Source organism: Styela clava, chromosome 2 (genome assembly GCF_964204865.1).
Source record: "Styela clava chromosome 2, kaStyClav1.hap1.2, whole genome shotgun sequence".
Classification (NCBI taxonomy): Eukaryota; Metazoa; Chordata; class Ascidiacea; order Stolidobranchia; family Styelidae; genus Styela; species Styela clava.
This window is the reverse complement of record NC_135251.1, coordinates 20,917,694-20,935,741: the sequence shown is the minus strand read 5'-3', so window position 1 is coordinate 20,935,741 and position 18,048 is coordinate 20,917,694. Positions and strand designations below refer to the sequence as shown.

At 33.6% G+C, this 18,048-nt stretch overlaps 1 protein-coding gene and 1 non-coding gene across 2 annotated transcripts; both read left to right on the top strand.

The window, feature by feature from the left end:
- The first annotated feature begins 835 nt into the window (after positions 1 to 835).
- On the top strand, positions 836 to 18,034 carry LOC120336532 (mucin-like protein). The gene is made up of 27 exons (XM_039404227.2): positions 836 to 1,019; positions 1,998 to 2,156; positions 2,412 to 2,534; positions 2,964 to 3,103; positions 3,506 to 3,692; positions 4,036 to 4,161; positions 4,482 to 4,625; positions 5,148 to 5,302; positions 6,113 to 6,307; positions 6,712 to 6,912; positions 7,003 to 7,242; positions 7,314 to 7,569; positions 8,143 to 8,373; positions 8,883 to 9,017; positions 9,460 to 9,657; positions 10,327 to 10,494; positions 10,623 to 10,784; positions 11,211 to 11,367; positions 11,557 to 11,799; positions 12,083 to 12,381; positions 13,000 to 13,109; positions 14,095 to 14,239; positions 14,719 to 14,982; positions 15,485 to 15,585; positions 15,833 to 16,400; positions 16,657 to 16,843; positions 16,911 to 18,034. The coding sequence occupies exons 1-27, from the start codon at positions 956 to 958 to the stop codon at positions 16,999 to 17,001; spliced, it is 5,049 nt and encodes a 1,682-aa protein (XP_039260161.2). The 5' UTR covers positions 836 to 955; the 3' UTR covers positions 17,002 to 18,034.
- On the top strand, positions 13,849 to 13,921 carry Trnar-ccu (transfer RNA arginine (anticodon CCU)). The gene has a single exon. It is a non-coding gene; the product is annotated as a tRNA-Arg (tRNA).
- Positions 18,035 to 18,048: the final 14 nt, after the last annotated feature.

Sequence of the window (18,048 nt, the reverse complement as noted above, 5' to 3'; positions counted from 1 at the left end):
AACTGAAAAACCAAGCACATTTCAATCATATGATATCAAATTAATCAATTTTAATGGCGTAGGATCAAAGATCTGACTTACAACTCAGCTTGTACGACGGGTAGCAAAATACACACACCTGCACTCTCCATAAAACTACACTTAATTCAGTTCCACCTTATTTTTGTCAACTTATCGGCCCACAAGTACATATAATCAACGAATGTGGAAAACCTCAATTTTCCTCATTTCGACAATACATTAACCAATACATTATAAGCTTGCAGTAATATATTAAATTCAGTCCAAATGTATATATAACAAAATTGAATGTCATGCTAATGGCAGGTCTGTAATACAATATTACTCTTCCAAATATACTTTACTATAACTCTTAGACAGCAGGAGAGCTATTTATTTATTTGTATTAAATAATTTATTTCTAAAATAGTGTATTTATGTAAATGAAAAAAAAAAATCATTGTGATTTTTCAAAATAAAGTTTATATTATTAGTGAGTTGAATAGTAAATAATAGAAGAGAATAGAGGAAATCAAATTATAGTTGAAATGCAAGGTTAATAGCACTCAACTGCTGCGCCATTTAAAAAAGCCAACGCAAAATACGAACCTTAGCAAATTTAGAATTAGTTTACGTAGTTGAAAGCTGAATTGAAAGTAGTCCCGAGGACGATAACTAACAATTCAACGAAATTCATGATTTTGTTATGCAGTATTGTGACGATTACAATACGAAATAAAATACAAAGTGACTCACAATATATGTAGACGTATGAAATGAATTTTAATAATTCATATCTGTAATAAACATTACGGAAGCATTATGATCATTTTCTTTTAAACGGATCGCATCAATGCCCATGTGGTATAGTCGGCATTTGAGGCGGCTGGTTCAGGCAGTTGTCTTGTTGTCTACAGGTTGAAAATAGGATGACCAAGTGGAAAAGAATAGAAAAATGAGATTTTTATTATCAGTTGGCATGTTTATTGCTTATGCAAATGTTGTTTGGAGTTTGTATGGTGAGTAAAACTCAACTATCCAGGTTACCATACGAACTCAATAATAATGTGTTGTGTTTTACCTTTATTAATATATCATTCGTTTCATCGTAAATTCTCAATTTTATTTTATAAACTTATTTTGTCTAATTCCTGGGAATAGGTTTTTAAACCAATGATAGATAATTAGAATCAAGACACGAATTATCTATCATTGGCATGTTTCGTTGAAGGTAACAATAAAGCAAATTGATTAAGAAATCCCATTATCTATGAAATAAAATTATTTGTATACGTAGATTTTTTGAAGCCATACTTGCTACGATTTAGAATCGGCGAATTGAAGTCAGTAGTTGGAGATTAGCATGTTTCGGCTCGAGTAGTAGTCGTATTTTTAAACTTACTGGAGTCCATTGTAGAAATTCTGTATTCTCCACAGTTTGAAAAGGAATTCCAAACTTTTATTGACAATAAAAGAAGTCGAAAGTTTTTGCAACTACATGGTATCAAGTTAACTAAGCACTGTAACTAATACACTGTTAATATAAGGCGTGCATGCGCAGAGAGTCCAAGTTATCAACATTTGATTTTCGCGGAGTTCGAGCTGGAGTCCGAGTCAAAATTATCGGAATCCGGAGACTGGAATCGGAGTCGACTGTAAATTTATCCGAATCCACAGCCTCGACTTGTATTGAGCAAACACATTTTAAAGCGCCTTATATTTTATCATAATGATAAAGAAGCAAAAAATCGTGAAAAGATGGTTTTAATGCTCCTTATAGTAGAATATTTAAATTCAGGAATCAGAGATTTGAACAAAATTTTGGTATATGGTGGTAGAAGATTTAAGCTCAGACTACGGCATTCGAGAAAAAAAGAACCTCGATAACAATTTCGATGTGAACATTGTTTTAAAAACTTGATCTTAAATATAAACTAAGTACAAGTTAAGAACAAATTTGCCATATCCAGATATACTTTCACCTACCTATATTCCAGATTGCCCTCCGCCTGAAAAGGGAGTAAAATCAGTCGAGACCGTTTCAGGACGCGAAGCTGTCTATGAATGTCAACCATTGTATGAACCTGTTAGTGGAAACAAATACCGATACTGTATGGAAAACGGTAGTTGGAGCGGACTTCCTTATAAATGCAAAGGTAACAATAAAATTACCAATTTCACTTGTATTGTGTACTGTAGAATACGAAGTTGTCGCTTTAGAAACTTAGCATATCATTGAGCAGTATTAGTAGCACGTACAAAAGTTGATACCTCACAATAAAAAATCGCAATGAATTTCCTCCTAAATTTAACTATTAACTATGAAAATTCTGGAACGCTATGTTATATCTGTTCATCTACACGAACCTATATTAGTGTACATTTACTCGGAATATAATACTTTATTTAAGATGCCATCAACTGTAAAGAAGGCGACCTACCGTGCCAAAATGGCGGGAAATGTGTTGATACCGACCCCAGTTTGCATTGCGACTGTGGTAAGACTGTATATTACGGATCACTTTGCGACCAAGGTAACTTTAATATTTCTATCTTATCTATTGTCTCATTTTATTCCTACAGAAAATATTTTACGTTTTCAACGTCTTAATAGACTGCTTAAACTTGAGTTTAGTTTTTTTTTTTTTTGAGGGAGCTTATATCTCATTTATTTAAAATTCATTCTCAATACTCAACGGTTTCAGATGAACTATACGTCCCCATTGTTTTCTAAAACCCTCTCAATGATGTGATTTGAATTTGTAGAACGCAATCAAAACTTAAGAGATGTTTTCATTATTAAAAATATAAAATGCGAAAATATTTAAGCACAGTTATGTGAGGGAAATGTAAAAAATGACCAATGACAGAATTCTGTAGGTTGTAGGTGCTGTAGAACTCGCATTTCATGTTAAAAAAAATTTAAGTTGATTTAAATTTTAAATGTTACATTTAAACACAAGCGAACGGAGGTTGGAGTAGTTGGACATCGACTAATAATTGTTCATCAACTTGTGATAGCGGAATTATAGTACGAAGAAGAAAATGTGACAATCCTAAACCAACTCCGAGAGGAATGATGTGTGAAGGAAGCTCTATAGAAGTGAAAATACAATTAATTTTTTTGTTGCAAATATGTTCTAAACAATAAAATAATTTAATAGGAATGAAGCCTGCTTCTAATGCTATTTAGAAGGCCCAGTTCGAAATGAGATCTTAAAATGAATTGAAAGTAAAAATGTATCTAGGTGTACAAAATACACTTTGGTTTAGAACACAATATTTTTGTCCTTTAGTTTTTTAACTCGTCTTCGATCTCCTTCAATCAGTTTTCAAATACTTAAATACATGGAGAAACACAAATAAAGATGATGCGTTCCTGCAACTTATCCAGAAAATATAGCATTATTAGAGACAAGTATCCCCACGTCTATCCAATATATGTATAATAGTGTAATCTAAGGACCGATTGTAAAATTAATCAATTTTGCTAAAAAAAATTTAGACCACCGAGTGTTTTCCAAAAAAATGTCACGAAAATTTATTTCGATGGTGCAATACTTCAGCAGATATTTGTGAACAAAACTCAAATAAAGCATTTTGTTCCGCCCGATACGAAAAATATTCTTGCACCTGCCTTGCTGGTGTCACTGAAGTAAAAGACGAAAAAGGAAATTTTGTGAGATGTGAAGGTAGTTTTGTTTATATTTTTAAAATAAATATTATGCCTGGTTAAATACCGGGAGGACCTGACTATAATACACAGAATCCATAAATGTCAGATTTAGCAAAATTTCAAAAACGCAGACAACGTCAGCATTGACAACTATATTTTGAATAGTCTAACTCTAAATAGTTCCATATTTTAGTAAAATTAACTATAACGATTCCAACATATATGTAGTACGAAGAGTTTTCGAAAAGTCATAAAAAAATTAATTTTATAAACAGATGGTAAATGGATATTAGTCTACAAAACATCTTTTAAATATATTTATGGTATTCATTTATCAATTTCGGTTAATTTTGTCGCAGATGTAAACGAATGTGACGCAGGAACTCATACTTGTGATCGACAGAACGGATTTTGTTTGAACACGGATGGAAGTTTTAAATGTCAATGTAATAAAGGTTTTAAAGGCGATGGGCATGTTTGCGAAGGTATTATAATTTGTTTTCTTTAAATATATCACAGAGTTTTTATCATTATTACCTGGAATAGGAATATCTTCATTCACAAATTTCAGGGTACAATTCATTTTAAAACTAATTAACATCCTTACCATTGTAAGCACATCCTTAGACGCACCAAAATAATTGAAGTATGAATGAGTTAGACCGTACAAAATTAGGACATACTTCAAACTCGCACGCAAAACACAACTAATTGCCACTGGAAAAATGAATTTTTAAAAAATAGTAAAAAGCCTATGATATAAGATTGTCGACAAAAGTTGATAAAATTTCTAATTACGTCCCAGATGTTGATGAATGTAACGATGGAACAAATCAATGTGATGAAAACGCAATATGTTATAATAAACCAGGAGGATATAACTGTGTTTGCAAAGATGGATTCAGAAGCATATCAGCAAATCAAACGGGAATGACCGGAGATTGTAAAGGTAGGATGGCAAAGTCAGGGTCTCTGTTTCTTATTTTTTATGTTCCACTCTGGTAATTTGCAAATGTGCCTATGCGTCATTTAAAGTAAGGTGCTATTTTGCAATCTTTTTGTAATGATGAATGCGGAATCTGAAACAATAGATGCGACTTTAATAAAGTATTAAAAGACATTGAGCCGTCAGTTACACGCGGATGCATGTCCAAACGTATGGTGAAAATTTGCAAATTAACTCTCTATTTGATACTCCAGGCAAAAGTAGTTGATTTTTATTTTCCAAAATATAAAAAGTAATATATTGATAACCGAGTAATAACAAAATTAGAAAAATTCTTGTCTCTCAAAAATAAAGATATAATTCTATACTCATCGTATACAAACATCAGGGCCAAGGATTTATTTTATGCTAATTAAAACTCGCAAGATATTGAACCCCTAGCTTGCATTTTTAAAATTCATTACTTGATTATTGAAATATTTGAAAACCTTTGACCAATTTTCCACTATTCTTTTTGTGCGAAAGAATCACGGCTAATGCAATACGGATATCCAGCTGGTGACGATGAAGTCACAGATATATCGCGTGCCACAGGCGAACGCGTCACGCCACTAATTCCAGTGCCCCCAGGATTACCTTTAGAAGATGGAGAAAATGCATTTACGTGTGAAACAGTTTACGTAAGTGTAATACTACTTTTGGTTGGGTATATGAAATTTTTATATGGGAAATATACACCAAACAGGCCAATTTCCATTCAGTCAAATCGTAAACGAATAGCTTGTATCATGATTATAATACAAGTGCTAAGACGTTCTGCTTAACTTTATGATATCAATAGTTCAATAATTATCATTTTGATTGTCCAAAATATATAATAGTGGTTTATTTAAATTTTGACACTCGCAAATTGAGTCCCAACAAAAAAGTAAAAATGCGCCTGTTCTTATGAATTTATCAATAGAAAATATTCAACTCGCGTAGGAAATACGTCTTATTTGTGTATTTATGTAAAAAACGTCACTTAAAATTGAGAGCATTTACTTATACAAAGCGTCAGATGCGGTTTTCGGTTATAAGTATGTTTCCATTCCCGTTCACTGCCCCCATGAATATTAATTTTTTATCGTACTTGAACAAAACGTCCTGTCTGCAAGATACCCAGTATCATAATTTATTCAAGCCAGCATTACAACCTTGATTGGCATCGCAGTAAATACTATTTTCTAAAATGGAGGATTTAATTTGTTTAGATTTGCATTACATAGTTCAATTTGAGTTTGCACTACGCAATACGAATCAAATATTCAGTAGTATGCAAATTACGTTGTGATAGTATTAAAATTATAGGCTCTTCGTACAAAATTATTCAGCCGTCAATCTGATAGCTATAATTGTACAAAGAATAAGATTGAATTCCCCGATAAAATGCTCACGATCGTGTCAATGGACGTCAACATGCTTACAGATTCAACTAATTGATATTTCAGGCAACAGAAAATGGCGTAGTTGTTGTTACTAGACTGCCATCTAGCGCCGACAATGATCGAAAGCCGACCTTCAGAAATCCTGTTGACTTGAAGAAAGAAAATAAACAAAACGTTATGGGCGGAGAATTTCACAACTACATTTGTGCAATCATGGCACCATTTTGGGCTGATGCCAAATTTTCAAAAAGCAGTAAGGTAGGTGTAGAACGATGTGTTGCGAAAACACTATTTTGAAATGAGCGTTACCGAGACGATAAAAAGTGACAGAATAAAAAAAACTTTTACCCTAATAGGAGAAAACAGTATAATCTTGAATGAAATATCTAGTCCCGTCAGACTGATATTTTGGAAATTTGAACAAAACTAAGCGCAAAAGACTTCTAGATCTTCTTCCATTTTTGTGCACTAAAAATTTGAAATTGATTGGTCAATTAGTTGCAAAGAAAACAACAACAGCAACAACCAAAAACCTCACCAAAACAATAAAAACAACAATAACAAGAAGAATTTAGCAAAATGGTCAATATGTGCATTTCGTGTCCAATAAATGTACGGTTGTTAACTTTTTACGATTATTTCAAAATTTATATTTTTTGCAGATGTGGAGACATGTGTATGATGATTTAAGTTGGCATGGTAACCGAATAAAGAGAGGCAAAGTTAAGAAGAAAGAATTGAAGAAAATGCACGTTTATATGAGAATTAACAAGCTACTACCAGAAAAATTTATTCCAAACTTTGTTGTTGTCGTCACATGGGTAAGAATGATTCCACCATGGCCAACGAAACTCAATGATGAGGTACGTGTATCCTATATCAAACATACTACAACAAATGTACGATATTGAATCCTGCACATAGTCTTGTAAAATCTCTTTTATACATTTCAGGAAGTAACTTACCAAATTGCTGTTGCAACCGATGGAACTGAAACTCACATAATCACGTTGTATGAAGACGGTGCAATGACATGGAAACCAGTGTATGACATACCTAAAGATGTTGATCGGTACCCAGCCACTGTGGGATATATCATATTTGGAGAAAAAATCAATAAACACCAGTATCCGTACTCGGAAGATGTCGGCAATCACTGGCCAAATACGACTTCCATCTACCACATTGATTTGGTGAGCATCGATATTTTTGCAGTCATTCTTACCAGAATTTATTATTTACCATCTCTACTGCTTGTTTTCAGATACCATTCAACGCAACATCAACCATTGGAGTTGACTCGTACAATTTAACTCTGAATGCGAGCCCGGGTACAAAAGCGTCTTGCTACAATTGGTATCGAGAAAACCATGGAGATATTGGTAGCGATGTCCCTTCTGGATCGCGCAAATGCCCACCTTCTCTAGATCATCTAAATCTATTGCGAGATATCTTATGGAAAGCTACCATAAAAGAACAAGACAGACAGTGCTTTGCTTGGTCATTTAGAGTAGCACAAAGTAGGTGAAACATAATTGCTAAAAAAATTTATATTACGGAGGTAGGCTACACAGTTTGCTGCTAATTGCTGACACTTTGATATACTATGCGGATGATGAATAAGAAAGCTATGCTCAAATATATGGACACGGAAGGCAAAAAAATTATTCTATTATTAATTACCTGAAAATCGTATGCGGTAACTCACCAGTTCGGTACTTGTATAATGGTACCGGTATGGGTACGGAGGCCGCGTTCCGTATGAACAGACTTCAATTTGATTGTTTTTGTTTTGAGTCAGGTTTGAACTTAAATTGGAAGTGAGCTACTTTTTGTTCATGCCAATTACATGCCAAAGATAATTAAAAACCATCCATTTGATAGATTGCGATTCATTTGATTGCGAATAATTGCAACAGTTTAGTTTGCTTTAGAAATTGAATTACGAATATAACTTGGCTTAGTCGAGTTTGCAATTAAACGTTTATGTTTGACACGAAAATCCTAGTTGAAAAACAAGAACGCTGGCAGTGATATTAGATAAATTATTGTATTCTTAGGATTTTTAGTTTTACATATATTATACTACGCAGAAGGAGATATAGAATGCTGTTATCGCACAACTGAAACGTATAAAGATTCTCCCCTCATTTCTGGAATAAAAGCTTGGGACAAAGGTGCCGGTTTCTTCAAAACTAGTGACAAAGCCGAAGCAGATAAAAAGAAATTATGTTGTGGGGACACAAAGAATGAATTCTTTTGCAGTCTTTTCACACGTATACGTCCAGCAACCAATTCAGATGACTACACTTATCCTAGAGCAGGTATGTGGTATTAAACATGAGAAAATGTATCAAAACTGACTTAGCATGAGCCTCAAACTGTGGCATACGTTTATTGAGTTGTACGCCAGACTGTGTTTCAGACTGTTTAGGGCTCAATTTGAATAACCAAAGTTCATGTTGTTTTTAGTAATCGTGTTGAATATCAAATAATTTTACACCATCGAAAATAATTAATACTCCACTTTATTAATTAGGATTATTTAATGACCAATCGTGTATTACTATCCGCTTATCATTTCCACTTTGCATTTTGAGTTATTTGCCTGCGTAAAAGAGCATATGTATAGCTCCACACCCACTTAGTCCGACTTTATAGAGAACAATAATGAAATACATCATATAATTTTATTTACGATGACCTGAATGACAGACGCTGCTGTTGTATATTCTACTTATATTCAATGAAGTATAATCATGTATGATCAACCTGTTACAACAAATCTGCATCGTACCCCATTACCACACTTATCTACATTTTCGATTTCAAGCTTTTGGAAAGTCAGGAGGAGCAACCGTGAACTTTGGAAGCAAATCGACCGAGATAAGCGGAACCGGCCAATATCAGCTTCTCAAAATCAGAACTCCAAGCAATGGCAATATTGATTTTATCGGTCATTATGAAGGTAATTGGAAAATAAGGTCCTGGTCATTATAGACTCCTTGAGTTGCAAGTACCCCCAGATATTCCTTGTTGTCTCCATCCATCCCAATTGCCATTCTGTGTACTTTGCAGGATAATACTTTCATATGATTAGACTAAAATACTTACCTGGTGTACGACAATGTACTTTGTCACAAAGTAGGCTATGCTCTACATACGGAAAATTTAACTGGGTTTCCTTTTGACGGCGGAATTTTTAAAATATTGTTCACATCACTTAAACCAGAACTCAGGACACCGTGTTCTTCAGGCTAACAAACCATTGGATTTGCTTTCAATAATTCTGATTCGCTGTAATATATTGTCAATCCATTTATTTATCTACTCAAACAGAAAAAAAAACTCAGTTTACAACAATTTTAGAAAATTTAAAATAGTAACTTACTTGATAATTATTTTCACAGATGGGGTTTTAAAATCACTTGCTTTTCGATATTTGAATTACACGATAAAAGTTGACAACAACGACAAAGCACGCGGGATGTCGTGTATTTTAAATACTATAGATTGTGAATCGATAGATGTTTTCGATAATAAAGTATTGTTTAAAACAAAACCGGTAGCAAGCGGTTTAGAATCCGTCTCATTGGCTACTCGTTCAGGTATAGTTTTAAAATTTTATTTATCCTTAGCAACCTTGCAACATAATCAAATTATTAGAATATGCATCCCATCACTTTTAGAGTTTGCCGTTTATTCATGATTTTGTACCACTTGTACAAAGCAATAATTTTGGTAATTTTTGGATGCTCATGTAGTATGTGAACCAAGATTGCGGACACCGGAACGTGGCATGTGTACCAGATTAGGCCATAATTTCAGGTACAAATACTACGGCAGTCACTTGGCTAGTCCCCGAACTCTTAATAGAACTAAAATAAGAAAATTTGGAATAAAATTGTGTCCTAACTCTAACCTGGTATACATACCAAGTTCCGGTATCCGACATCATGGTTCACATACTACGGGAACGCCAATTTTTAATGTTATAATGAGCAGAGCACTGCATGACAAGATACGATACTGAACTGTCTTTTACAGTACGTCTATAAGGGACGCACTTGAAGAAAAGTTTTTGTAATACTGTACAGCCAAAAACATTGAACATTTTTAAGAAGTATTTCGTGGCCAAAGTAGCATGCCTCAAATAACTATAAATTCACTAGGATATCACATCTAGATCAAAGATTACAATTAATATAAAGCAATTTACAACGCCGTAACTCTGCAATTGTTTCATTTTGTTTAAACAAGGTTATATCTATTCGCAGGAATATATCTGAATATTTCCAGTGGGGAAAATCTAAAATATACAATCTTGATTCCATCTTCCATGGCAGCTACAAATACCTCTTTCGTCTCTGGCCTGCTAACAGAACAGGGAAAGTGTTACAAAAACGCAAAAGCTGAGCCATTCAAAAAGATAATGTCTATTCCATGTAAGTTTCATTTTATAATATATAATACCAAATCACAAGTTTTCAGACAATAAATATTATATTAAAATAACATTCAGATTCATAGCAAAAATAAGTTTATTTATAACATCATATATCTAATTACCTAGGTGACCTCCGAAGTGTGGCTTCTCATTTCAATACAACTGTAGATCGCGAAGCTTTCTTTACGGACGAAGTTGATTTAACGCAAGAAAAGAAATCACAAGTCAGAGATGTCAACGATAAAACCCCTGAAATTAAGGAAGCAATTGAAGTTACAGATTCGATTAGTATGAATGATAATTTTACTCTAAACAAATTGTTTATAATATAAAATGTGTTCATCGCTTACCTATATATTTTAATATCAGACATAATTCCATCATCGCACTAGCTTAGATTTAAACCAGAAATCATAAACTTGTCTCTCATTGTCGAAAAAACAATGCTTCGTACTTCCCAGTTTAGGAAAATATTTCAAATAGAAGTTATTTTATCCTCAATAATAACTAGCTTTAATGGTGTCAACAGGGCTGCTTTTGAGATTTTTATGTGTATGATCCATAAAATAATATTTCATAATCATTGTATAATACTTTTGTAGTTCATGCTCAATACGAATGATGATTTACATGTTTTGATAGTTTATCTCATGAAGTAAACTAGTCAGTCAGTCATTCAAGAAAAACCTATTCTTACCAATTTATTTGTTATAGAGAAACCTTTTCCGGCAAAGATTCAACCAGTTATTGAAGCAAAACATGTAGATTCTGACAATTACAACGTTCAGATCAACATCACAGGATTCGAGGACGACGTGCTGCTGAATGGGAAAAATATGAAAAAGTCGTCGAATGGGTTATATACTTCGAAGTGAGATCCGATATTTATATAAAATGTCGGATTTTCGAAAAATATCTGTCGCTGAAAAAATCTTTTAGTTTAATCACTAACATTTAAAATCAGATTAATGTAGTTTAAATCTAAACATGCGTCAAGATTGGTGAAAAAAAAATATGCTATATACTTGGGTATTCTTATTTTTATATTTGTGTACTACAGAATAAATAATAAGGAAACAAAATCAATAGGAGAAATTTCGATGACAAATAAAGACGGAAAAACAATTCTTGTGCATAGACCGATCGTTGTGTGTGATTGCAAAGAGAAACAAGGCACTTGTGTATTTTCTTCTAATGAAGAAGAAAATCAATCATCGATTAAATCTGAATCAAAAAACGCTGGATGTAAATGTAAGGAAGGATTTGTAGGATTGCGCTGTGAAGAAGTAGAGAATCCCTGCAGGTATACCAATTATAAAACATGTATAATTTGTGTTGAGTTTTTTTCTGCTTTTTAATTCTTTAAAAGTTTAGCAAGCCTTGACTATACTATTGTCAAAAAAGAATTCAAAGCAAAAGGTAAATTTTTTGCTAGGGGAGATCTACAATTGTTTTCGAGAGTTTATTAGATCACGAACTTGTAGTGTATAATGGTTGAGATTGACGAAAACAATGGAAACACCCTTCATAATTCAAAAGCAAAATTTTGTAGAACTATTGGATCAGCAACTTTTTTTATTGTTAAGCGAATTGCCGTGCTTCAGTCGTGTAGAATGTGAAGAAAAGCAACAATTGTCCCCTGAAGCAGAAGAAATAGACGGAGTTCAACTCGAAAAAAGATATTTTTGTGGACAATGTCCCCCGTCTTTAGAAAAGGGAAATGGCGAGACGTGTTTCAACGAAAATAAATGCCTCCTACCATCTGATGATCCAGAATCGCACAAATGTAAAAATGCAAAATGTGTAAATCAACCTAGTGGATATTTATGTGAATGTTTGGACGGATTTCGTGTTAGTGAAGACAGTAATCCATACGAGTGCATAGGTCAGTATAAATAATATATATACAGTATATATATTTAAACACTGTAGTTGTAAACATTGCGACTGTACAAAATCGTTTGAACAATACACATTTTGGTTCCTTCAACAAGACGCTCCATTCTTATGCCCATATTGGGCGCGCCACATATCGTCAAATGGATAATAAATTAGATAAGAACGTAACTGCAGTAGCATACGGGACATAATTAGTGAGATTTACTCAATCAAAAATACAAGCATACAAAAAACACGATTTCGAATCAGGCAATATTTCAAGAAAGCACATAGTTGCTGAAGGAATCTGTGGACAACTTACACAAAATAATAACAAAATTTAGATAGATAAATTAAATGTAAGACTTCTAACGACTTCTTCCGTCGAATTATGATAATTGAGAAATCACCAGAATTAAGCCCACATATCAGATATATAAATGAAGGTGATTATAAATACTTGAATGGAGCAAATTTAGTTATTGATTTACCTTTTATTGCCGTCATTGTTTAAAATAAAAATAAAGGACTGTAATGAGGAATAAAGGACTGATTATTATTAGTCTAGGTTACTTTGTTCATATTATACCTTAATTAATTTAATTTTTTAATACTTCTCCACAAGATGTGGACGAGTGCAGCATTGGAAAGCACGAGTGTGATAAAGACGTCGGAGTCTGCGTTAATATTCCGGGATCATACAATTGTGAATGTAAAAATGGATATATTACCAAAGTAAGTCATTGCATAAGCATTTCATTCAGTAAAATCCAGTTTTAACCAGATATTTGAGGCCAGGAATCATGAATTCAGAGATGCAATCTGTAATCTCTGTGCTTGTCGCTTCAGGACAATTCGTATTGTTTTGGGTAATTTTTTTCCCTATTTATAATTTAAATTCCACAGATAACATAATGAGCGCAATTTTGTCCTTGGATGGGTCTTTAAATGTCAAGTGTACGATTGCCTCAAAAAAATGAATATTTAATGAAGACGTCGCTGCTAATCGCCCGCGCACTGCACGATTCTCTCTCGAAATCATATTTTTCTTAGTTTCTTGATTATTCTCTCACATATTATTCTTTCCCTCTTCTACCAGGATCGATATTATTCTCTTGCATTTTCAACCCGTTGTAAAATCGATATAAGAGCAGCTGACTGCCTGCCTGCGTCTCTCGATCGATATTTTAAGCATAATTTTTACTACGAAACCAAGCACGAGCAGCCTTTATATTTCGCAGTTCCGGTTGAAAAAATTCCACCCATGCCCGATGGGATATGATTCTTTGCGATTCTGGCCTGAATAGAAGAGAATATTTTAGTTGAAAAGTAGTTAATATTGATGGGGGGTGCAATGCTCATTGTTTTATTGAAAGAAACAACAAGATTGTGTCATAAAGAAGAAGGAGATTTGTTCTCCTCATTTTTTTTCAAAATGGGTTTATGTTGGATCTGGAAAAACGGTCCTTGGCCGGCTCCTGTGGCCTAAAGGAGAAGGCGCCGGTCTCCTAAACCGGAGATTGCGGGTTCGAGTCCCGCCAGGAGCCCTTTTAATTATACAGCTACCACTCAAATGCTGTGTACGATGCCAACAACATCGCGCTTGTTGCGTATCCCCTTAAAAGACCAAATTTGGTGTAATTTCTTTAAATACAGTAAAAAAAAACAGAACAAATGCAGTGCGTTATTAACTCAAATTTTTCTTTTGTCTGAATAACAGCTTGATAGCAATCGTTGCGAGGACGTCGACGAGTGTCTCGATAATAATGGTGGGTGTGAGAGAAGATGCCACAACTTTATTGGCAGTTACAAATGTTCGTGTGAACTTGGTTACAGGTTAAAACCTAATGGAAAAAATTGTTCGGGTAAAATTTAATTCTGTTAGTATTCCAATGATTAACCAGAAAATTAATAATTGAGTTTATCTACAAAAAGTCTTGATGACAACGCGAATTAGTTATTTTTCTCTGCAAAATGACGTCTTCAGAACGCCGGGTAATAGCTTAAAATGTCAAAACGTATTATATTATAATCTGTGTGTCAGTAGCTGAAGTGAAAATCGGGCTTCAAATTAGTTTTGGTTGAGATAATCAGATTCATGTTCAAAGACAAATTGCATTTACAACGCCATTTCCGAGTCATCAAAACAGTTAGCAACGCAGCACATCTTCAAGTCCGTAACTGATATTTAACTGACTCTTAACCATTTGTTCTGGAACCCTTTTCTCTGTTGGGTCATGAATTCATGTACTAAATTACGTATATCACTTCTGTAAAAGCTTTGCTAATTTATCACACATATATATTGTGCTACAATGAATGTAAAATAAAACTCGATATTTAGAGATTAACGAATGTGATGAACACGCGAAGGACGTGTGTGAGCAAATATGTTTGGAGGTAGAAGGACAACCATTCACATGTGCATGTCATGATCGTTTCACCTTGATGGAAGATTACAGGAGCTGCCAACCCAACTTTACAACAGAAGCTGTAACAACTAGATATGATTCAACAACAACTACAGTAACTACAAAACAGCAGGAAACAACAACATTTGCTAGAACTGAAACGAGAGAGCAAACAACTACAGCAGCTGCTGTAACAGGTTAATTCTATATAAACAAGTTTTGTTTGGTTTCAGTGTAATATTGCTGGAAATGGATATTTCCCTCGACCCTTGACCTGAGAAAATTATTTTTATACTTTACCATAGCAAAATCTTTGACTTCTTAAATACATAATGACCAGTGAGTTTTTAGATACATATTTCATTTTTGAAACCGCGATCTAAATTAAAAAATTGTATGCAAAACCAGAAAAACGATCAAATGATTACAACTGTGATTGGAAATGTGGCTGAGCAAACGAAGTGTTTAAAGCGACTGTGCAGTGTTACATCACCGTTAACTTATAGTTGTTTCGTCACTGCGACAGAAATAAACAAGAACGTGAATGCTTGGGAAAACATTCCTTATGCTGAATTTATTAGGTGGAACGATTTGTGTAGGGCTTTCGTTGGGAATGATAGATGTGAGTGTATGCGTTATGCCAGACCATGCAAAAATCTTTTCAATGTTTGTTGGCGATCTCATATTCAATTTTTTCAGATTCATATGATTTGCTTCCAGATGGATGGAATTTTATCGATCCTAATGCGGATTCCTATACTCAATTATTTCAAACTTTACGAAGATATTTTTACCTGCAGGTACCACTTTTCTATTGGTATACTGCATATACATATAGGCCTACCTTCTAAAGTTGTAAGCCGAGAGCTTTAAATATGAGGTTTTAGTAATGTCAGTAATGCAAAAAGTAATGGATGGAAAATTCCGGGATAATTTTAGACAATCAGCGTAGCCTGTTCGGAAGTAGAAATATTTTTGAAGAATAAAACAATATTAGACTAAAATATGAAATTATTAATATGAATCTGTATTGTTTCATTGTTTTAGATGCTGGATAAATCTGATTTCAGAAACCTCCTCAAGAAAGAAAAGAAAGAAATACAAAGTTTCATAGAAGCCCTTGCTGAAATTCTAGCTCGTTCTCAAACAGGGCGTGCAATTGCATACCTTCTTGCTGTAGCAGATCAAAAAATGCATAAAGAATGGCTGAACGAAAGAGACTGTCTTATCTTGGCAGAATCAGTCTTTCATGACTCAAAATTATCAGTTTACCTCACCGCTCTGGAAACGTTTGAGGGATATTTAAAAATAATCAAGATTATATTGGACGAATTTAATTTGAAAAATATTGTAAGGTCATTGGTGATAGACTTCAAACTCGTAAACCATTTAGTTTCATTGTCAAAGAAAAAGATCGGGCGCACAGGCGTAGATGTTGGTTCAAATTTTAAAGATACGTTAGGTGTCAAAATCTTGTCGCAGGCTGTGGGTCAGATTCAACACATACATCCTTGTAGAACCTATATCATGAAACTTATGAGAACTCTACCAGACACAACAACAAAACCAAGAAAGGAAAGAAGTTTTGTAACCGACGAAGGGTTGACAACTCAAGGTAGCTCTATTACGAGAGAACAGATTTGTTTCATAATACTAGTTATTTTTATCGTCATTTCAATATTACTTATGATTTTATTTAAACTACTATACATTATACATTGCTTTCATTTTTCTAACTGCGGGTCTTTTTGAGTACAATCCACCAACCCACCAACTCTCAATATTATCTCTTTCTTTAATTCCTTTTTAACAAAAAAAAACTTGAAAATTAGATTTTTGGACTTTTTTGCATAAATTGTTATATATTTCAGATACGACCTTAGCAGAACCAATATTATCGAAGATTTATCAGCCACCTGCATGGCTTATTCTATGTATGGTAGCATCAGCGCTTCTCGTGTTTATCTTAGTCGTTGTCGTCACAAGATTTTGCTTGACATGGAAAAGACAAAGAAAACATCGACAAAAAATGAAGGAAATGAAAAAGTTGAAAAACAGGTAACTATTTTCTTTTATCTATAAACCATATTAAAACAACAGCTTGATGATCTTCTTTCCAATTTAGACAAAAAATGAAATCCTGGCCAAGATATGTCAACACTTCTCAATCGTATTTTGATAAACAAATTTCAAAGAAACTTCGGGTGAATCCTTGAATTTGAATTCCACTACCGAATAACAGAAAGATGGAAAGGACAGAATCAATACGTGACTGAATATTATATGAGAATATAAAGGGATTTGTGATTGAGGAGCAATATCAATGTGAGCATGACCAAAAAAGAAAAATCATTACAAATATGATGAACAGCATAGAATTCTTACAATCGAAAAAATGAAAAATAGTTTGTAATATTCACATTGAATAAGTAGGTAATGCGATTACCAATCAGAAATCGAAGCATGTGTTCAAATGTCGGCTAAGTTGTTATTGATATAGATAGTAAACATAATAGCTACCGATGTCAAATAATTTTTTCATTTTTGTAAACTGAATCGCATTTTTTGAATGTAAGAAATATATTATTTTTCTACTTTTAACTTGAATTTCATAGTATTTAAAAAATGCAAGTAAAAATCATTTTCAGCCATACGATACCAACCACAAAACATGGTAAATCAAATGAAAAATTAGTAAATAAAATTATCAGGTTTTATAGATAATGTCAAATATATTCCTCAATGTGCTTTTAATATATCCTAACATAGGTGAAGTTTTTTGGGATGGTACAAGTATTGAAACAGCGAGTATTGGAAGGTAAAGCATGAAGGTTAAATAACTAACCGAAGTGCACCATTTGTCTCTGCGACCTATATAGAAATCGATTGTTATGTCATTCAAATTCTCTGAGTCAAAATTATAAATCAAGTTCTATCGACGTAGCAGTTCATGTTGGCACCGCTAAGGCTTAGCTGAACTACGAATTTGACTTTGGCGGGCTTGTCGGACGTAATGCCGCGTGGTGTATGCACATAATTAGCAAGTTTGTGGAGAAATATCAAACCCTGTCTTGAAGAAAATTTGATTGGCATCTTAGTGACTCGTTTCGTCTTTAAACACTGAAATTTTGTTCATTAGTTGGGGAGAAAAGTGATTTAAGCACAAAAGCGAGAATATTGCAAAGCGGTTCACATGTTTACTCCCAAAATCTATGTAGATCTATATAGCTATATAGATAGCTACGTCATTGACATAATTACTA